The sequence below is a fragment of the Armigeres subalbatus genome, chromosome 1 (assembly GCF_024139115.2).
Source record: "Armigeres subalbatus isolate Guangzhou_Male chromosome 1, GZ_Asu_2, whole genome shotgun sequence".
Taxonomy (NCBI): domain Eukaryota; kingdom Metazoa; phylum Arthropoda; class Insecta; order Diptera; family Culicidae; genus Armigeres; species Armigeres subalbatus.
In genome coordinates, this window is record NC_085139.1 from 180,886,453 (window position 1) to 180,909,106 (window position 22,654).

At 39.3% G+C, this 22,654-nt stretch overlaps 1 protein-coding gene across 12 annotated transcripts in view; it reads right to left on the minus strand.

Moving 5' to 3' along the window:
• Positions 1–22,654, minus strand: part of LOC134205576 (monocarboxylate transporter 12-like) — a 471,854-nt gene that overhangs the window by 26,749 nt on the left and 422,451 nt on the right. For 2 of the 12 annotated variants that reach the window (XM_062680931.1, XM_062680930.1), the window contains exon 2: positions 51–627. The exons of 8 other annotated variants lie outside the window; for them this stretch is intronic. In XM_062680931.1, the coding sequence (XP_062536915.1) occupies positions 51–513 (463 nt within the window). In that variant the 5' untranslated portion in view covers positions 514–627. Of the gene's footprint in view, positions 1–50; positions 677–22,654 lie in introns of all 12 variants that reach the window. 2 more of the 12 variants (XM_062680932.1, XM_062680929.1) reach the window with 2 other exon arrangements.

Sequence of the window (22,654 nt, forward strand, 5' to 3'; positions counted from 1 at the left end):
CAAGAACCGCCTTGGGCAGAACCACGGGTTGAGTCAAATTATATTCTTACCTGTATCAATTATATTTCCAATACGAAACCTCCGTCGGGTTTCGATCATTAGCACCCCTACCGATGTCTGAAGCCCGTGGGTCAACACGTGCACCATGATGCCAACCACGATAACAATCCAACCCCAGCCACCCTCGGGGTAGTAGTGCTGCTTGATCGTACTGGTGCTGGTGTTGGACATGCGGCTTGACGCCCTCTGAGCACCTCCCGAGGGCATCGCACCTGTGCAAGCCTGCGATGCTGCTGCTGCTCCACCCACGGTGCCATTTCCGGTCGCAGTAATAGCACCGATGGCCGCTGCTGCCGCTAGCACAATTGGACCACCCGTAGATGAGCATTTCCCGTGACCCGGAGGAGGAGGAGTATTTGGTTCGTCGAACACCAGCGAATGAGCATCGGCACTGGTGGCCACACCCGAGTCCTCGTAATTGGCGTAATTTTCGTTATGAAACAAGATTCGCATTGTGACGGATTTTGGGTTGTTGGCACTTGAGGAACTTTAAGTAGCGGTGGCTTTTATTGATCGGTGGTACTTATTTTGGCACTAATTTGATCACGTTTCCATGAATAATTTGAACTGTTTGTTAGTGATTTTTTTTTTCAAGAAACAACATTGTTTATAATATCTTTGTTTTGAGTGCATGATTAGAATAGATTGTTGCTGTTTGATACTTAAAAAAATCTGTGACACATGTACCTAAGTTACGTAAATTAGATCCCAATATAAAATGATACCCAACGTAAGTGTTCCAATTTTCAAAACAAAAACACCGTTTAACATTATAGGTCTCCGGGCAATCTATCAAAAGTTTGGCTTTGCAGTGATTCTGAAGCCTTCATCCAAGCCAACCAGCGAATGTTAGATTTTCTTACAATTCTGAGCCTACCAAAATCTGTATAAGATCTGGGCAACTGATGGATTCTCGATCTAGCATTTCTCGGAAAAAAAATTTAAGGTTCTGAGGAAGATATGGGAAATGTTAAAAGTTCACGTCACTATTATTAATGACAAGCATTTTCACGAGAGAAAAAGGCATTTTAAACAAATTTCGGAATACTCGAAATAACTCGTGTCCATCGACCACCAGCCAACACAAAATCGTATATGTTAGCAAGTGTACAATTCGTACAAAATGGAGGCGATATAGGCGCATTCCTCCATTTGACTACATGCAAAGTGTACGTAAATGACCTTCACTTTATACTCTTATTCGATATGATATACGATCTTGCGTTTGCTGGGCCGATTCGAGATAAGGACGAAAAGCGGAATTTCTGCGTCCGATGGTTCTAGTTTTATTAAAATCGGATCAGTTTAAGGAATGTTATCCTCATTTTAACATCGACAAAAAATGTGTTTAACACATGTAGGGTAACGGAAGGTATTTCCGTCCATTGTCGTGGAGGCTAATCGTCCATTTGTTTGAGCTCCACTATAGCAGACAATTTCTCCTGAACTTCCGATTTGGTACGGATGAGTTTGGCAAAAAAGTGTCTCTTCTATTGGTTTTCGAGACTATGACGAAAAGACGGAAATGATTTCCCTAACCCTATATATTTTAAGTAACTTGGTCCCACCCAATTGTTTGACAACAGAAGTAATTCTTCAGACGCTCAAAAAGTAATTATTCATTTAGGGGAAACCGCCAAATGTTGAACGGCTAATTTTGTCGCCTATTGTTGAACTCCTATTAGAAATGCATGTGCGTTCAACAATAGGCGAAGAAATTAGCCGTTCAACATTTGGCGAATTACCCTATTATTCGATTGTGAAGCAAACTCAAATCTTTAGTTCACAGAGATGTGACAAATGAACTCTACCGAAGAATGCAACGAAAAATTTATTTCATTCAGAGTAATCAGCGTTAAATGGTCTGGTTTTTGTTTTCGCACGTCACCCGACGAGCAAGTATAACTTTGCTGACAAATTGCACTTGTCACGAAAAACACGGCGCGTGGGAGATCAACTGCTGCAGCTGGTGAATATCATAGCCCCACGTCATCTCGGAAGGGGACAAGGAGAATAGCTGGGATGCTTGGGATTCCATTGATTCTATAGCGCTGGCCACATTGGGACTCAAAGTTTTGAGCCAATTTTAAAAATGAATCTTGGGGAAACATATAAATCAGGATTATGCAAATGAAAAGCCCGCGCGTGCGATAATAGCATACCATTTTTCTGTGCGGGATGGTGTTAGTCACGTTTTTATATTAGTCCCAAAAAAATTCCGTTTGGAATTGAAAAATTCATCTCCGTTGGGATTTATGTTTCAATTGGAAGGGTTTCAGTCTAAATAGTTTGTGAGTTTTCTCATTGTGCTCATATATTTGGTGTATTGCCTTTCAAACTATCGTCCGAAGTTTCCGCAACATACCAACGATCATGTTACGGACTTGCGACGGTAGGGAAAAGGATACGGTAACATTAGATGACGTGGTACAAGCTATCCAGGAGGTAATAGTACCATGTGTGAGTTCAATTTGCTTCTTCAAGGTCAGGTTCGAGTTCTTGCTCAGTCCCTTGCCCAAAGAAAAAAGTGCTGGAAAAACATTGTGTTAATTAGAATAGAAGATTTTTTTTCATGTAAATTTGCGCAATTCGAACAAAAATTGTAAATTTCCGTTTAAGTAGATGTAACAAATTGACTTTCGTGTTTAACAACAACAAGTTATAGGTTGAGTTAAATTTATAAATTAATAAATTTATTAATTTTTTAAATTTATAATATCAACGTGTATACTGCCCCTATTCGCATAAGCGTCCCATGTCAGTTTTCTTCAACTTGAGAAAAATGCCGTTGAATTTTTCAAACTCGTTTTACATGGAGAAATTAAAAAAAATCTAATTAATCGATAAAACCAGCAATCTTTATGAAAATTTGGCATAATATTCTTTATCTGTATACATTGCTATGGAACTATTGAATGGACCATAATTACGTTGATGTTTTGTGAGAGAGTGTATTAAAATCTGGAATGTGACTGTTATGCGAATAAATAGCAAAATGAGACAACACAAGTGGGTTTTGATTTTCAAATTTCTAGAACAAAACCTATTATTTTATCAGTTTTTCTTAAAGATGAATTCATTTTAAGCTTATTTCTTAAAGAAAATCAAAATCGTCAAAAATTGACATGGGACTCTTATGCGAATCGCGGCAGTATACACGTGCTTTAATTTCATGTTCATATTTTTAATGGAAATTAAAAAAATAGTGACAACATGGGGATCGAACTTCGATCCGCATAATGAGAGACTATCTCGTTAGCAATTCGAGTATTTCCACTTTTTTAAAGCGAGCCGGCCCAAGTAGACGAGGAAGGGTCGCTTGGTCGAAACCCATTCGGCCAAAAGCCATTTGGCCGTATGCCACTAGGCCGAACAAACCATTAGGACGAAACCCATCTGGCCGAAAGTCATTTGACCGAACGGGTCATCCGGCCGAATAGGTCATTTGGTCTAATATTAATATATAATATATAGACCTTCTCACTGTGAAAAGTGGGAAATAAATAGTGAGAAGTGAGACGTCTCACTTTACACACCTCATTTCTCACTTTTCAAATTACCTATTCGGGCAAATGACCTGTTCAGTCAAATGAGATGTTCGGTCAAATGACCTATTCGGCTAAGTGTACTATTCGGTCAAATGACCTTTTCCTCTAAATGACCTATTCGGCCGACCTAGTGGGCTCACTTCTCACTTCTCATTTCTTACTTCTAACAGTGAAAAGTGAGAAGCCCGAAATGAGTAGTAAAACATATTAATTCTCACTTCGCACTACTCACTTTTCACTGAGAAATGTGAGAAATAAGGGGTGACAAGTGAGTAGTGAGACGTCTCACTATTTACTTCTCACGCCTCATCTTTTATTTCTCACTGTGAAAAAGCAGCCAAGTGGGAAAGAAAAGCCTTTCTTCTCACTAATCACTTCTAACTTCTTATTTCTCACTTTTCACAGTGAGAAGTGAGATGTGAGACGTCAAATGACACATTCGGCCGAATGGCTATTTGACCGAATGACCTGTTCGGCCAAATAACCTATTCGACCAAATGACTTTTTCGGCCAAATAGCCTATTCGGACAAATAACCTATTCGGCCAAATGACTTTCGGCCTAATGGTCTGTTCGGCCAAATGGTATATTCGGCCAAACGGCCCTTCCCCATCGAAATATTGCAAAATGACGGGATGAAAAGTTTGCTACAAACTGGCAACGACAACAATAACGAACTATGAACATCTAAAAATAGATTCTGTGTGGACTCTGTACAGCAGAGTACCACAGTAGATCACGGCACAGCAGCGGTTAAGAACACAGAGTGCCTACACAGAAAAAAATTCCATGGTAACAATTACTATTTTGCTTTTAAAACAACCACAATTTTTCAGTTAAATTAATCATGCATTCGGACAAATTCACCACTGATTCAGTTCATGTAACAACATTCCACCAGGACCACAGTTGATTTTTACTGCGCGCATGGTAAAATCAAACTGGTTTGTTGTCTGCTGAAAATCGTCGGTGCGTATTCTTAAATTAACCCTCGGAATGGTAGTTTCGACCGTAACATTTTTTACGTGTACCAAATAAACATACGAATTAAAAAAAATATTGTCTTATTGTCTTCGACAAAAACAAAGCTTTGTCGTTGGTTCTCTTTTGTCGCTTGTTTCGTATGCGCATCCCAGAAAAATTGATTTCCTTTGTTTACATGGAAAGTGTTGCCGTTTCATCAACGCAACATAATCATCATTTGAGTTGTGAAGAAAAAGACGTCCTGTATCGCGTATGAAAGCTTCTATTCTCACATTTATAGCCCACATGCAATCTTTATTGTCAATATACAGCATAAAAAGCAACATTTTCCTACAATTGATAGCTTTTTGATTCACAATCGATATGCATATGGAACAAATCCATACGCAACACTGAATAATGATTTCAGAACATCAGCAAATTGTAAGAGAACGTGAAGGAATTCTTGGACTAATTCTCCGAGGAATTCTTGAAGAATTTCTCGGAGGACTTCTTGCATAATTCCTGGAGGAATTCCCGGAGGAATTCCCAAAGGAATTCCTGAAAGAATTCCCGGAAGAGTTCCCGCAGGAATTCCCGGAGGAATTCTCGAAGCAATTTTCCGGAGGAGGCATTTTTCGAAGAATTCGAAAGAATTCCCGAAGGAATTCCTGAAAGATCTCCCGGAGGAAATTAAAAAGGAATTTTCAAAGGAAACTCCGAAAGAATTTCCGGATGAATTCTTGTAGGGATTTTCCGGAGAAATTCTTGAATGAATTCCCGAAGGAATTTCAGAAGGAATTTCTGGAGGTGTTTCAGGAGGAACTCCCGGAGGAATTTCTGGAGGAACTCTTGTAAAAATTTCTGGAATAACTCACGGAGGAATTCTTGGAGGAAATCCCAGAGAAATTCTTGGAGGAGTTCCCGGAATTTTTTTTTAAGAAATTCTCGGAAAGTTTCTTGGAGGAATTTATTGAAGAATTCCCTGCGGAATCTAGCAATTCCTGAGACTCCCTGAGGAATTCATAGAAGAATTACCTGAGGAATTCGTAGAAGATTTCCCTAAGGAATACCTAGAAGAATTCTCTGAGGAATTCCCGGAAGCAATTCTTGGAGGAATTCCTAGAAGAATATCCTGAGGAATTCCTAGAAGAGAAATTTCCAAGAAAAATTCCCGGAGGATTTCCCGAAGGAGTTCCCGGAGGAATTCCAGAAGGAATTCACGGAGGAATTCCCGAAATAATTCCCGAAGGAATTCCCGAAAGAATTCCCGAAGGAATTCCCGAAAGAATTCCCGCAAGAGTTCCTGAAGGAATTCCTGGAGGAATTCCCGAAGGAATTCCTGGAGGAATTCCCGAAGGAATTCCTGGAGGAATTTCCGAAGGAATTCCTGGAGGAATTCCCGAAGGAATTCCTGGAGGAATTCCCGAAGGAATTCCTGGAGGAATTCCCGAAGGAATTCCTGGAGGAATTCCCGAAGGAATTCCTGGAGGAATTTCCGAAGGAATTCCTGGAGGAATTTCCAAAGGAATTCCAGGAGGAATTTCCGAAGAAATTCCAGGAGGAATTTCCGAAGAAATTCCTGGAGGAATTTCCGAAGAAATTCCTGGAGGAATTCCCGAAGGAATTCTTGGAAGAATTCCCGAAGGAATTCCTGGAAGAATTCCCGAATGAATTCCTGGAAGAATTCCCGGAGGAAATCGAAGAAATTCTCAAAAGAATTCCCGTAGGAATTCCCAGAAGAATTCCCGTAGGAATTCCCAGAAGAATTCCTGAAGAAATTCCCGGAGGAATTTCCGAAGAATTCGAAGGAATTCCCGAAGAAATTCATGGAAGTATTCTCGGAGAAATACCCGAAGGGATTTCCGGAGGTATTCCCAGAAGAATTCCTGAAGAAATTCCCGGAGGAATTTCCGAAGAATTCAAAGGAATTCCCGAAGAAATTCCTGGAACTATTCACGGAGAAATTCCCGAAGGGATTTATGGAGGAATTCTTGAAGATGTTTGCGGAGAAATTCCCGAATGAATTCCCGTATGATTTTCAGAAGGAATTCCTGGAAGAGTTTCAGGACGAACTCTCGGAGCAATTTCTGTAGGAACTATTGTAAAAAATTATAGAATAACTCACGGAGGAACTCCAGGAGAAACTCACGGAGGAATTGTTGGAGGAAATCCCAGAGAAATTCTTGGAGGAGTTCCCGGATTTTTTTTTTAAGAAATTCTCGGAAAGTTTCTTGGAGAAATTCTTGGAGGAATTTATTGAAGAATTCCCTGCGGAATCTGGCAATTCCTGAGACTCCCTGAGGAATTCATAGAAGAATTACCTGAGGAATTCGTAGAAGATTTCCTTAAGGAATACCTAGAAGAATTGGAGGAATTCCTAGAAGAATATCCTGAGGAATTCCTAGAAGAGAAATTTCCAAGAAAAATTCCCGGAGGATTTCCCGAAGGAGTTCCCGGAGGAATTCCAGAAGGAATTCACGGAGGAATTCCAGAAGGAATTCGCGGAGGAATTCCAGAAGGAATTCACGGAGGAATTCCCGAAATAATTCCCGAAGGAATTCCCGAAAGAATTCCCGAAGGAATTCCCGAAAGAATTCCCGCAAGAGTTCCTGAAGGAATTCCCGAAGGAATTCCTGGAGGAATTTCCAAAGGAATTCCAGGAGGAATTTCCAAAGAAATTCCTGGAAGAATTCCCGAAGGAATTCCTGGAAGAATTCTTGGAAGAATTCCCGGAGGAAATCGAAGAAATTCTTAAAAGAATTCCCGTAGGAATACCCAGAAGAATTCCCGTAGGAATTCCCAGAAGAATTCCTGAAGAAATTCCCGGAGGAATTTCCGAAGAATTCGAAGGAATTCCCGAAGAAATTCCTGGAAGTATTCTCGGAGAAATTCCCGTAGGGATTACCGGAGGTATTCCCAGAAGAATTCCTGAAGAAATTCCCGGAGGAATTTCCGAAGAATTCAAAGGAATTCCCGAAGAAATTCCTGGAACTATTCACGGAGAAATTCCCGAAGGGATTTATGGAGGAATTCTTGAAGGGGTTTGCGGAGAAATTCCCGAATGAATTCCCGTAGGATTTTCAGAAGGAATTCCTGGAAGAGTTTCAGTACGAACTCTCGGAGGAATTTCTGTAGGAACTCTTGTAAAAAATTAAAGAATAACTCACGGAGGAACTCCAGGAGAAACTCACGGAGGAATTCTTGGAGGAAATCCCAGAGAAATTGTTGGAGGAATTCCCGGAAATTTTTTTGGAGGAATTTCTTGAGGAATTCCTTGAAGAATTCCATGCGGAATCGCTAGAAGAATTCCATGAGGAATTCCCAAAAGGATTCCCTGAGGAATTCGTAGAATATTTCCCTAAGGAATACCTGAGGAGTTTCTGGAGGATTCCCCGAAAGAATTCTTGGAGAAATTTCTGGAGGAATTCCTAGAAGAACTCCCTGAGGGATTCCCAGTGGATTTTTCTGAGAAATTCCTGAAGAATTTTTTGGAGGAATTTTCTGTGGAATTCACACAGGAATTTTCGAAGAAATTTCTGGTGGATCTCCACGAGGAACTCCCGGAGAAACTCCTGGATTAATTCCCGAAGGAATTACTGGAAGAAATTTCGGACGATTTTTTGGAGGATTTTCTGGAGGAATTTAGTGGTGAACTCCAGGTAACTCTTAATAATTTAAAGAAATCAATTTATTAAAGCAAGCAATAAAATCGTTGAGCAATTCTAAGAGCATTCCAATAATACCTGTAGCACCGATTTTTTTTCGAAAAATTCTCGCTTAACTTTTCAAAAGGACCTAAATAACATTTTTTTCATGAATTAATTTGAGTACTGCGATCAAAAGCTTTCATGTTTTTCTGTTGATTGCGCTATTCAAATTAATTCATGAAAAAAATGTTACTTAGGTCCTTTTGAAAAATTAAGCGAGAATTGCTGGAATGCATAATTTATATAAAAATCATGTTGTAATGCACGAGAAAGGCATCTGAAAAAGGCTAAGAGAATCAATAATTGTTATTTGTTTGGTTTTTTCAGTTTGACGTTTGTATTCGAACATCAGTGTGCGTGTATTCAGTCCACCCGGCCGGGATATCCCGGTGCAATGTGAACTGGCAAAAATCCCAGCATAAAAGTGAAAGCTTCCTGACCCCGGTCCCGGCCCGGCCCGGGCGCAATGAGAATAGGCCTTTAAGTCGACGGTCCCCCTCTAATGTGTTTGCTATTAGTTGAAGTAGTTTTAAAACTGCTTCCCCAATTCAGCTAGAGACTGCATTTTATTCTCGGTGGACGGACTTTTTCTGGATAATACGAGCATGTGGCTGTTTTTCTTGTCGATGACTGGATGACGGAATTTGAACGTTAAATGGATGTTGATGATTTTCTCGAATCTTTGTTTACAAAAGCGGATAGATCTTTTTGAAAATTTGGTAATTTACATATATGAAACTCCTTGTAGGAAAGAGTGGACAAGCAATAATGATAAAGGGATTTAAGATGAAAGTCGCTCTGAAAGAATAGAAAATTGTCGATAACTTTGTTAGTTTAAGAGATAGAAAGTCTCTAATCATCGTAATCAAAAAACGTATTTTGTTGACCAGAATAACTTTGTAGAAAATCATAAAAATGTACATAAAAAAATCGTCTTGGAAAGTTATATAAAGAAAAACCTCTTTTAAGGAGTCATTCTCAGATGTCGCTCATATTTCGATACCTCCAACAGTTAGAACTGCGAAATGTTCTACAAAGTTTCTCATAATGCCCATCTGCAAAAAATCGCTAAGGAAACCAATTGTCTATTTAATAAACAAAAAAAAAAATCACTTCTAGGAGGTTCACCAAATTCATTACATCAAAAGATGCGTACCTTAACTTCTAAAAAGTTTCTAGAAGACACCAATCATCCAAAATCAACGGTTTAAAATCGACAAAACTAATGTGCATCGGGTCAAAGACTTCCTTTTTGTACAGTCTAAGTTTTTCCTTTTTTGTATAGTCTACATATTTTTAATGAGGCGATGGCATACAAACTAGTTATGTTTGTGTAGCCTCAATCAAATGTTTTCAGTCATTGATTCCATCAACTGAAAAAATATGATAAAATGGCAGTTATAATATGTCCTATCAGATTTATGACAAATTTCGTAACGACCTGTATGTAGTAAAAAAAGAAAAAAACGGAAGCTGGCGCCTTGCATTAACAATACTTGATCGATTACCTGTCAAGCCTCTTCGTTCAGTGAGAAGGCATTTGCACATTATTGAAGATTTACGTTCCGAGTGGTTTACGTTGTCCAGCAATAGAATGCCAATCGAGAAATAACTGTGCTCCACGCAGCTTTGTTCGTGTTGTTTTCTTGAGCACGCGATCCATGCAGTCATAAATATTGGTTTCAATGGATTTAAAAATAAAATTAACCATGATGATGTCCAACAGGCAGTGTCGAGTTGTCATCGATTACTTAGCGCATCAGAGTGCTGGCAAGGAATGAAATGAAGGATGGTATTTATCATGCGTGATACATTTTGTGATCTCCATAATTATTTGAATACAAAAAAAAATATGGGATTTCTCACACCTAAAGACCTATTTTCGATTTTTTTTTCTGCATGGTGTACTAAAAGGCTTTAACAAACCATATAGATGCGTTTGTGAAAATGTAACATTTCGTATAAACTTAACCCATTGAGGGTGACTCGCAGAGCCGGTATCATATAACTCAGTCTGACGAATTCTATATTCTTGATATGAGATTCAACCTTTACGCGGGAACACGTGGTGGGTAAATCCCAAGTTCAGCCTAAAAATCGATTCCGATTCTGCTCGATGAGTTGAGTTAATTGGTGTTTGCGAATAAATGTATTTGTGTAGAGTTTTACTATTTAGAATCAATCTTACCATTGTGGAGTTATGACTAAACTTATGTTTTTCCACTTTAGGATATATTAATAAAAAGTTCATAAAACACTTAGACAAAGTTTTAAATTGCTAGGAAGGCCAATAGACCACCTACCAATTGTGATTTGTTCCTTGCTTAAATATATTTTTTACTAGCAGACCCGACGAACTTCGTTTCGCCTAAAATTGATTTATTTTCTGATTAGATCTCGAGTTATGAAGAAATTGGTGTTTCATTTGTATGGGAGCCCCTCTTTCCAAAGCGGGGAGGGGTCTCGAACCATCTTAAGAACCTTCCCCGGCCCCAAAAACCTCTGCATACAAATTTTCACGTCGATCGGTTCAGTAGTTTCCGAGTCTATAAGGCACAGACAGACAGAAATTCATTTTTATGTTTATAGATTTTTATGCTCTATGCTCTAATGCAAAAGAAGGCATGAACACTTTAATATAATAACAGGTGCCAGGTGTTTTCAAGGAATAAAACCTCCGTCGGGAATACCGTTCGTTGCCCTACGTCTACATTCGAACAACAACAATGCTCTCGACTCGACCAGCTATCACTGCTAGATAATTATTTCAAGTTAACCGCTTTCCTCTAAATCTGAGATCCCCAAGGTGAACTAAACTGTGAAGGAAACCCCAACAGCTTAATGCAACACCCACCTATTCATAAGTTGCGTTGGCTCTTGGCTCAGGCTCAGGGAGCATAAATCATCTTCATTGAAATAAAATAATAGCGCGTCGCTTCAAAGACTGCGAGACTCGACTTCTTACATGGAAGAGAAATTTGTTGATTTCTTGTTGTGTCATGACTATTTCAAACGGAGACGCCTATGTCGGTTGGGTTTTTTTGTTATTCTTTTCGTTGTTATAAATATTCCGGAACGGGGACATAATTCGCATCCCAAGCGTGTTAATTAATCGTGGAGTCTGATAATTTATGGTATTTCTTCTATGGATTTATGCGTATAATGAAGAAAAATCCGCTGGCTAATTAATGAGGATTTTTACACGAAACAGACATGCGTTTCTGGAAGATAAACAGCTAATTAGGTCAACTAGCTTCGCTTATACATGCGCCCGCGCCGCCGCGCAGAACTTAGATGATGTACGGTTGTGTACAGATGATAAATTCGAGATCAAATCATGTGCTACGGTGATTTTTTTCTTAACAAAACATCAACAAAAATGGAATATTATTGTTGAAAGGAAAATCAATGTCACGAAAAAAACCGCGCTAATAACACACGGAAGTTCTATGAGAAGTTGAACCGTTCCACGTAAGGGCCACGTGCCACAGTCTGACATGTGTAAGGACATAAACGAAAACCTACTTACGGAGGAGCGTGAGCAGCACTACGAATAGCACCTGAATGGCGAGAGTATGCGAGCTGTAGATCTCCAGGAAATCCAGAAGGAGATTGGCCGGCTGAAAAACAACAAAGCCCCTAGGATTGACCAACTACCAGGAGAGCTATTTAAATACGGTGGTGAGGAACTGGCGATGCTGGGTCATTAGGCCGAAGGTCATTAGGCCGAAGGCCATTAGGCCGAATGGTCATTAGGCCGAACGGTCATTAGGCCGAATGGCCATTAGGCCGAATGAGAACTGGGGAGTGAGAAGTAAGTAGTGCGCAATGAGGAAGAAGTAGAAAGGAAGAAGGAAAAGGAGAAAGAAGTAAGAAGGAAGAAGGAAGAAGGAAGAAGGAAGAAGGAAGAAGGAAGAAGGAAGAAGCAAGAAGGAAGAAGGAAGAAGGAAGAAGGAAGAAGGAAGAAGGAAGAAGGAAGAAGCAAGAAGGAAGAAGGAAGAAGGAAAAAGAAAGAAGGAAGAAGAAAGAAGGAAGAAGAGAGAAGGAAGAAGAGAGAAGAAAGGAGAAAGAAGGATGAAGGATGAAGGAAGAAGGAAGAAGGAAGAAGGAAGAAGGAAGAAGGAAGAAGGAAAAAGAAAGAAGAAAGAAGAAAGAAGAGAGAAGAAAGAAGGAAGAAGGAAGAAGGAAGAAGGAAGAAGAGAGAAGAAAGAAGAAAGAAGGAAGAAGGAAGAAGGAAGAAGGAAGAAGGAAGAAAGAAGAAGGAAGAAGGAAGAAGGAAGAAGGAAGAAGAAAGAAGGAAGAAGTAGAAAGGAAGAAGGAAGAAGGAAAAAGTAAGAATGAAGAAGGAAGAAGGAAGAAGGAAGAAGAAAGAAGGAAGAAGTAGAAAGGAAGAAGGAAGAAGGAAAAAGTAAGAATGAAGAAGGAAGAAGGAAGAAGAAAGAAGGAAGAAAGAAGAAGAAAGAAGGAAGAAGGAAAAAGAAAGAAGGAAGAAGAAAGAAGAAAAACGGAAGAAGGAAGAAAGAAGGAAGAAGGAAGAAGGAAGAAGGAAGAAAGAAGAAAGAGGATGGAAGAAGGAAGAAGGAAGAAAGAAGAAAGAAGAAAGAGGATGGAAGAAGGAAGAAGGAACAAGTAAGAAGGAAAAAGGAAGAAAGAAAAACAAAGAAGAAAGAAGAAAGAAGAGAGAAGAAAGAAGAAAGAAGAGAGAAGAAAGAGAAAGAAGAGAGAAAGAAGAAGAAAGTAGAAAGAAAAAAGAAGAAAGAAGAAAGAAGAAAGGAGAAAGAAGGAAGAAGGAAGAAGGAAGAAAGAAGAAGGAAGAAGCAAGAAGGAAGAAGGAAGAAGGAAGAAGGAAGAAGGAAGAAGGAAGAAGGAAGAAGGAAGAAGTAGAAAGGAAGAAGGAAGAAGGAAAAAGTAAGAATGAAGAAGGAAGAAGGAAAAAGGAAGAAGGAAGACGGAAGAAGGAAGAAGTAAGAAAGAAGAAGGAAGAAGGAAGAAGAAGGAAGGAAGAAGAAAGAAGGAAGAAGAAAGAAGGAAGAACGAAAAAGTAAGAAGGAAGAAGGAAGAAAGAAGAAAAAAGGAAGAAAACGGAAGGAAGAAGAAAGAATAAATACGAAGGAAGAAGAAAGAAGGAAGAAACCGGTAGGAAGAGAAAAGAATAAAAAAGAAGGAGGAAGAAAGTAGGTAGAAGGGAGAGGGAAGAAGAAAGAAGGAAGAAGAAGGATGAAGAAAGAAGGAGAAAAGAAGAAGGAAGAAGGAAGAAGGAAAAAGTAAGAAGGAAAAAGGAAGAAAGAGGAAGGAAGGAAGAAGAAAGAAAAAAGAAAAAGGAAGATTCAAGATGGGAGAAGGAAGAAGGGGTGAGGTGAAGAAAAAGCTTCTCATTTTTCACTTCTAGCTTCTTTTTGCTAATTCGGCCTAATGACCATTCGGCCTAATGACCGTTCGGCCTAATGTCCATTCGGCCTAATGACCTTCGGCCAAATGGCCTTCGGCCTAACGGCCTTCGGCCTAATGGCCTGACACCGGAACTGGCGTGATTAACAATAATTAAGAGGAGGAGGTTCTGCGGACAAAGACACGAGACTTGGACAGGGCTCGTGGAGGATCAACTCGCACTTGAAGTTTTCGAGAGGAAAGTGTTGCGTGCTATCTATGGCGGGGTGCAAATAAAAGACGATACATAAAGGAGGCGAATGAACCACGAGTTGTATCACCTGTTGGGAGAACCATCCTTCGTTCGCATCCACTAGAGATACAATATCGGGTTCGGGTCGGGTACGGGTTTGTGATATGAATAAATGTCGGGTCCGGGTCGGGTATGGGTTTGAGAAATAAAATACCAAATATTTTTCATTTGTTTCCGGTAATTTTAAGGTTTGTTTGGATCAACATCCTTTTCGATGTAAGGAGAAATATTAAATACTTAGTATAAGCTTTCCGGTAAAAGATTAATTCGGGTCCAGCTCGGGTTCAAATAATCGATTAATTTCGGGTCCGACCATCTCTAATAGACACTTCTTTCTAAAATATGAAATATGAAAAAAAAAATCTTTCGATTTTCACGCAGAACTTCATATTATTTTGATTTCCAAATTTGCCACAAAATTTTTCGTAGTTATATTGAGCGTAATGTAACTACGAAATTGACAATTCGGATATCATGTGGACAGGACAAGTCCATTGGAGTTCCGTGTTAACGGACAAGTAAAGCTCGACTGAAGTCCCCGATGATTCTTAGTCCCGTCAGTACCCGCGAGTTCAAGGCTAATAGTCCTAGCGGAGTAGGTCTACTAAACCGTCGAGCGATCAACTATGCGACGAATCTTCGAGTGCGACTCCCACTCTGAAGAACGGGTCTAGAAGCTCGTCTCACACCTCCGGCGACCAATCGAGCCACGTGAGTCTCTAGTTCAACCTTCGCTCGGGAAAAAAACGGGAAAAACGGCTCAGTCAAGTAACCTTAGGAAGTCATCTTGAACCTCTACGTTTTGTGCTTTTTTGTGAATGATATATGCAGCGAGTTGAAATTTTCAACATCATTTTATATCGACGACTTGAAAATGTTTCGAGCTGTAAAGTTGCTGGAGGATTGTTGTGCGTTGCAAGCAGATATTGACGGTTTTCTGGACTGGTGTGACGAAAACGGAATGGCAGCAAATGTAAACGGAATGGCGAAATAAACGAACCTTTTAACCTATCGTCCAACATAAGCCACGTAAGTCTTCGAGTCCAATCGAACATCGGAGAAATAAGGCAATGGAACACCCGATATGCACTGTCACGCAACAGCGACACCTAATCTAACCCGAACTTAACCAAAATGAAACCACAATAAACAAAAAATGTGGCGGAATTTGGGGCCAGTGCAACACTCGCCAGGCCACTCGGCATTTGTTAAATAAAATATTTTTCAAACAACTCAGCAGGGACACAGATAGATTTAATCGTATTACGAGAAAGAGTTAAATTTTCACTTTTTTAGGATCAAATCATGATTGTTAAAAGTTAGTGCAAGTTTATATTATTCTAATCAATTCAAGTAAGCTGTCATATTACATGGAAACAAAATATCGGGTAAATGTATGTTGCCGTATGGAACTGAAAGAAATAGTAATTGTTTCTAATACTCAGGCCATGTGGCTGGAAGGGACATTTGGGCGAACATGACAGTTGGCCGCACGGGTCGTGTGACCGAAAATGTTGTTTGGCCTAACAGATCGTACCACTGTTAGTGTTAATGTCGTTTGCCGAACGGGTAATATGGCCAAAGATGTCTTAAATCGAACAATGAATTTTTACCGCTTCGGGTCATCCACAAGGTACGTCACGCTCTTAGGGGGGAATGGGGGAGGCTTCCGAGCAGCGTGACGATTCATACACAAATTTTAGATTTTTAATACAAAAAGTTTGCCGAAGGGGGGGGGGAGTGGGTTTGGTGGTGTTAAAATCCTCAATTTTTGCGTGACGTACTCTATGGATCTTCCCTTGGCCAAATAACGTTTACGACAGTATGATCCATTCAGCCGAATGGCCCTGTCTACCAATCGTCCATTTGTGCAAAACGGCATTTTCGGTCAAATGTCCTATTTGGACAAACGGCTTTACCAGCCATATGGCCTTTTTGGCCAGACGATATTTTCGACTAAACAACATTTTCGAGCGTAACGACGTTCTCGGCCCAACGGCTGTTTCTGGCCAACGACTATTTTAGCCAAACGGCATTTTCCGCTAAATGAACTATTCGGCCAAATGACGATTTTAGCCATATGTCCCTTTCGGTTGAATGTCGCTTTCGGCCAAATAACATTTTTGACCAAACCGTTTATGACAGCAGTTATGAACCTTTTTCCCTTTGTGGCATGTTGCTTGAGGTAACCCACTTGCAAATACCCTTTTAGATACGTTAAAATGAAGTAAAGGTTGACTATCAGGATTCCATTTGACTTATAGTCATAAAGATTTCTTAACTGTTCGAGTTTTGATTTATCAAAAAGTTCTATCAGAAACTTTCTCTGCTGCTTGATAAATTTCTTCCGAACGTTTTTCAAGAAATACCCTTTTGCAATCATTATGAATTTATCTTCTATCTGTGATATTTTCTAGACATTTTATAAATTTTCTACACAGCTCTTTTAACAGATTATTTTCTAGACTTTCTTAAAACAATCGTTTGGAAGCAAAAACACTGAAGAATAAGAAAGACGCAGGATTAGTATTTTCCTTAATTCTACTTGAAATATTATCCTGGGGGATATCTTCAGGATTCAGCCAGAGAAAGCTCAAGCATTTTGCATGGATTCTTCAATAAAAACCGTCAGATGATCTATTCGGAGTTTCTCCTTTAGAGTTTTGTAGCATTGCTCATCCAAGAATATCTTTTTTTTAGCTTGCTTTAGATTTCATATCAAAGATGTGTTAGAAGTTTTATCAAAAAGTATTAAAATAAATGGAACATCAAATTTATACATCTCAAGCGTGTCAGCCACGTGGAAAACTATATTATTACATGTGGCGCAACCTTATTTACAACTAACTAAAAATGCGAGATCTCTCAATAACTTTTGCAAATTGTTATGGAAAGCATAGGTCTGTTTGTGTGTTGAAGAAGCGTATGGTATCAAACTGGGATTCTAAAATTTCAGTCTGACAAATTCTTGTGACAGAGAGTTGCCAAATTCCATTCCAAAACTCGTGGCTGACTGCAGAATTAGAGCTATATTATCCATGGGTTAGAATTACAGGGTGTCTGCAAATTATCCGTACAGATTTTGATAGTTTGCTTCTACAAAGCAAAAACAGACAATAATGGACTGAATCGGTAGCTATATGGGCATAACAAATCAGCAGGCAGTAACAGATTTATTTTCTGAGAACACTGAGCGTCATTTCATGTATAAAAAAAATTCTTTGTGAATGCTTTTTTCCGGTTTTCCGAACAAAAAGGAATTGCCTTCCTACTCACCCGATTTGGATTGAATTTATCATTCGGTATGGTCTATCTTGAAATCAAAAGTATCTGTCGATACACGATCGAAGGCGTACAACTCAGGATACAGGGGTCATTTTAATGTGAACAAATTCAGCTTGGTTTATGTAGTCCTATTATAATAACATGCAATGCATGCTGGTTCTTTAATTTATTCCAAAAAATATTTAAAAACCTGTCTTGTTGTACGGATAATTCGCAGACACCCTGTAGATCTGTGAGCCGCCGCGACACGTCACCGACGATTTTCTCACGCCGTCAAAAATGAATCGGTGCGCCGCCGCCGTATGAAAATTGATCACGCCGTCGAATATTTTTTACCACGCCGATGATATTTTTACTGTTCAGCCAAGTTTATATTCTGGTTTACAATTATGCAGCATTAATTCTCATTTCCAATAAAGTCCAGATACAACAAAATTGAAAGCAGATGAAGAACTTATTGTGCTTGTAGAACATGTAGCTTATTCAGCCTAAATTGTACGTTGGGGAATCACTAGATTCCTTGCTGTTCAACGTATGCTCGGTCAAACAAAACAATATTTTTTCAAACAAAATGCACCTGACATTTAATTATTAAGAAAATATGGGAATTATTCTTCAGGAATTCAAGAAATTGCTCCTAGATCTTCTTCGGTATGAGCCACCAAAATAAACGAAAGAATAAAAAAATCTTCGGCAGTACGTACTAGAATATTTCGGTCTGAAAATATTTCAGAATTCCATTTAAAAATTGTTTGGTGGAAAATCTACAATCTTTTTTTGAAATTCTTTATGAGCTAATATGTCTACTGTAGAGAATAAGATTAGCATTAAAAAAAACGTAGCAATCACTTAATGTTCAATTACGAGTTCAATATTATTTTAGGAGTCGGGTCAGGAAAGAAATTGAATAAATCAGTTTTGAGAGAGAGTTTGTAGAGGACGAACGTAAAACAAAAAAAAAAAAAAAGTTAATGAGGAATTATATGTGAAAAACCACCAGAATTTTAAGCAAATCGCTGCTGTTTCTTTTAACCAGAATGCAAGGGACAGTCATTCTCATACATCAAGGGATCCGTTTCGCAATCAGGGTTTTCTAAGAGATGTTTCTACTACAGCAAGACATAACAGTCGAGCAAGAATAGTTTCTCGAAACGAAGTAACAAGGAGTTCAACTGATCGAAAAGCATGTTGGAGGTGTACGAGCACGTTCCACACGGCGCCACATTGTCATGCTATAGAGAAAATTTGTCGCAATTGCCAGGTCAAAGGGCATATTGAACGTGCCTGTCGATCTGCGAAGACCACTAAACGAAATTTGCCCGAGATGAAAGAAGGTCCTGATCCGAAAGTTCGACGGATTGCTGCAGTTTCTCAGCAAAATTTCGACAGTGATGATCAAGAAATGGAAGTAGTAAGTGATTTGATTTCCGAATAATTTTTTGAATCTAAAAACTTGTTTTGTTTCTTTTATAAAATAAATATGCGTTGATGAGTTCATTATTTGTAGAGATGTATTACCATTATTTTTCGTTGCTTGCAGCAACCAATATGTCATTTGGAAAATGCTGAACTGGGGTCTAATAATGGAGAGGTGATCGGATTCGTAGCAGGATTACAAGTTACATTTTTAATCGATTCGGGGGCAGAAGTTAACACGGTAGATCAAGCAACATTCTTGACTTTGAAGAAACATTATTTGAGTTCTATTTATTGTTTGCAAATGGGCTCTGATAAACATCTAAAAGCTTATGCATCAAAGGGAGAAATTCCAGTAATTGCAACATTTGTAGCAGAACTGTCTATATCCGATGAACGACCGCGCTTGATGGAAAAATTTTACGCCATTGCAAACGAAAGGCCCTTATTAGGAAGAAACACTTCAATTCGTTACAGTGTTCTACAAATTGGCCTAAATGTTCCCATTGTTCCCTCACCAGACCTTGAATATCTCAGGATACTTCCAGGAGAAATACGAGCGATAAAATGTTCATGGGAATTTCCAAAATTCAATATACCTTCTGTGCAATTATCGTATGATAAAAACAGGCCTCCATCAAGGAATATTTTTACGAACATTCCTCCGGCATTCAAAGAAGAAACAGAAAGGCGACTCAAAGAACTACTTGTCATGAAAATTATTGAACCTGTTGATGGAACGATGGATAAATCTTTTGTTCTTCGTTACTGGTCGTACCGAAAGGAAAAATGATATTCGACTGGTTGTTGATCTCAGGGGACCGAATAAAAGCGTAATTCGTACACCGTTCAGAATGCCTACATTAGAAAACATTTTGGCAGATTTGAATGGAGCAACTTACTTTTCTACGATTGACCTTACGAGTGCGTTCTTCCATGTCGAACTACATGAAAACTCGAGGCATTTGACCAATTTTTTCGCTACGTACCGGTATAGAAGACTTCCGTTTGGTTTATGCAACGCTCCAGACATTTTCCAAGAAATTCTTCAAACTATTGTACTGAAGGGATGCAAGGGTTGCCGTAATTATCTTGATGATATTTTCGTATTTGGGAGAACTAAAGAAGAACATGACGAAAATCTGAAGGAGGTTCTTCGTTGTTTGCATCAACATCAAGTTCTCATAAATGAGTCAAAATGTGCTTTCGGGAAACAGTCTGTAAAATTCCTTGGATTTTCTGTATCGAAAGATGGTCTTAGGGCCGATGATGAAAAATTGAAAGCAATTCAAGATTTCCGTACACCAGAAAACCAGTCGGAGGTTAAAAGTTTCTTGGGATTGATGAATTTTTAGAAAGATTTATTCTGCAACGAGCAGACAAAACACAAAATTTGAGGAATCTTGCTAAATCAGATAAATTCTTCTGGGGTCAAGCTGAAAATAATGAATTCGTATATTTGAAAACTCAAGCGTTGAAATCAATTCAAAACTGGGATATTTTCGAAGCGAAGATAGAACTGATCTTTTTGTAGACGCTTCTCCTATTGGGTTAGGAGCTGTCTTAGTGCAGTATGACGCTAACAATATCCCGAGAGTGATTTCATGTGCATCAAAATCGCTTTCTGAGTCAGAAAAAAAATATCCTCATACGCAGAAGGAGTCGCTGGCAATGGTGTGGGCAGTTGAAAGATTTTCTTTCTACCTGATGAGTAAGTTTTTTACTATCAGGACGGATTCAGAGGCAAACCAGTTTATATTCGGAAATGGAATAAAAATTGGAAAACGTGCAGTGTCACGAGCGGAAGCATGGGCGCTCAGGCTTCAATCTTATGATTTCGAGGTTAAACACGTACCTGGGCACTCAAATGTTGCGGATGCATTATCTTGTTTAATCAAACATACACAACGTGATGAACCTTTCGACGAAGACAACGACAAACATATTCTCTATGCTTTGGAAGCAGAGACGTTTGAGATTACATGGAAGGACATAGAACAGCATTCGGAAGACGATGAAGAAATGATTGCAATACGTGACGCTCTGGATAGCAATTATTGGCCTGATCATATGAAGCAATTTGAAACTCATGCAAAGGAACTACGCACATTGAGCCCAAAAATTTTCAGAGGTGACAAAATCGTATTGCCAAAGCTATTACGGAAGAAGTCACTTCAAACAGCACATCGCGGCCATATTGGTACAGCAGCTATGAAGCGAATGATGCATGAATATTTCTGGTGGCCAGGAATGAGCAAAGACGTTGAATCTTTTATCAAAAGTTGCGAAACATGCCTTACATTATCCAAAAAAAATCCTCCAGTACCATTGACTAGTCGACGTCTTCCAGAAGGACCTTGGGAAATTCTCCAGGTCGATTTTTTGTCATTGCCGTTTTGTGGATCAGGAGAGTTTCTAGTACTAGTGGACACATATTCGAGATACTTGTCTGTGGTAGAAATGAAGTCAACGGATGCAGCTAGTACCAATCTTGCGCTTAGTAGAATATTTTTCGTATGGGGTCTACCTTTAGTGCTTCAAAGCGATAACGGTCCTCCATTCCAGAGCAAAGAATTCGTGGATTATTGGCAGAATAAAGGTGTTCGAGTGAGAAAATCCATTCCTTTGAGTCCACAGTCGAACGGTGCTGTTGAGCGACAAAATCAAGGACTGATCAAAGCAATAGCTGCAGCCAAGCAGGAAAAGGAGAATTGCAAAATGCTCTACAAATTTACGTTCACACATAATACGGCTAAACAACACTCTCGATTGGGAATCACCCCGTTCGAGCTATTAGTTGGTTGGAAACATAGGGGTATTTTTCCTGCACTTTGGGAATCAAAGTCAAATGAACCAGATATAGAAGATATAAGAGAAAAGGATGCCGTTGCGAAACTGATAAGCAAACAATATGCAGATTATCACAGAGGTGCCAAGGAATCGGAAATAAAAATTGGAGATAAGGTTGTTGTTGCAGTCCAGAAGAAAAGTTAAAAAGATCCATCGTTTTCGCAAGATAGATACACAGTTATATCAAGAGAAGGAGGAAAAATTGTAATAAGAAGCGATCGCGGGGTACAGTACGTAAGGAAAATTCAAGATGTGAAATTGGTACCGTACGAGCTAACAGAACATGATTCAGATAATTCAAGAATGGATGGTTTACAACTTGAAATAAGGAATGATTATAGAACGGGTATAACATTTAATAACATTAGTATCTTGTAGCTTTATTTGAAATTATTTTTGTAAATATATATATATGCATTTTTTTCAATAGATGAGATTGAAAACGGAGAAGTTTATGGGGACGTACACCGAGAGAAGGATGATACAGCTGAGCAACCAACAAGAACTGTGGATGTAGGATGCTCAAGCAAAATGGAGAGACCTAAACGATCAGTTCGTAAGCCGACGAAATACAATGACATGTTTAAGTATACAATATATGAATAGAGAGTAGACAAAGAGGGAGATGTAGAGAATAAGATTAGCATTAAAAAAACGTAGCAATCACTTAATGTTCAATTACGAGTTCAATATTATCTTAGGAGTCGGGTCAGGAAAGAAATTGAATAAATCAGTTTTGAGAGAGAGTTTGTAGAGGACGAACGTAAAACAAAGAAGTGTTCTTCGATCACTAAGGAAGTCCAACAAGTCTGTCTGGCCTGTCCATCAAAGTCGTTAGTTCGCCAAAGTCGTTAGTCCGTCAAGGTCGTCTGTCCATCAAGCTCTGGTGTTCTGGTGTTCGAAGTCCGGATCCGTCACAACAAGTTCTTCCAGTCCGTCTATTCCGTCCAGTCCGTCCAGTCCGTCCATTCCATCCAGTCCGTCCAGTCCGTCCAGTCCGTCCAGTACGTCCAGTCCGTCCAGTTCGCTAGTTCATCAAACTCGTTCAAGCATTCATTCTGTGTGAAAATCCGGATCGACAGTCTGAGTCGTCCAGTTAGTCCCACCAAGTCCGCCCAATTGCCACGTCATGGAAGACAGCGG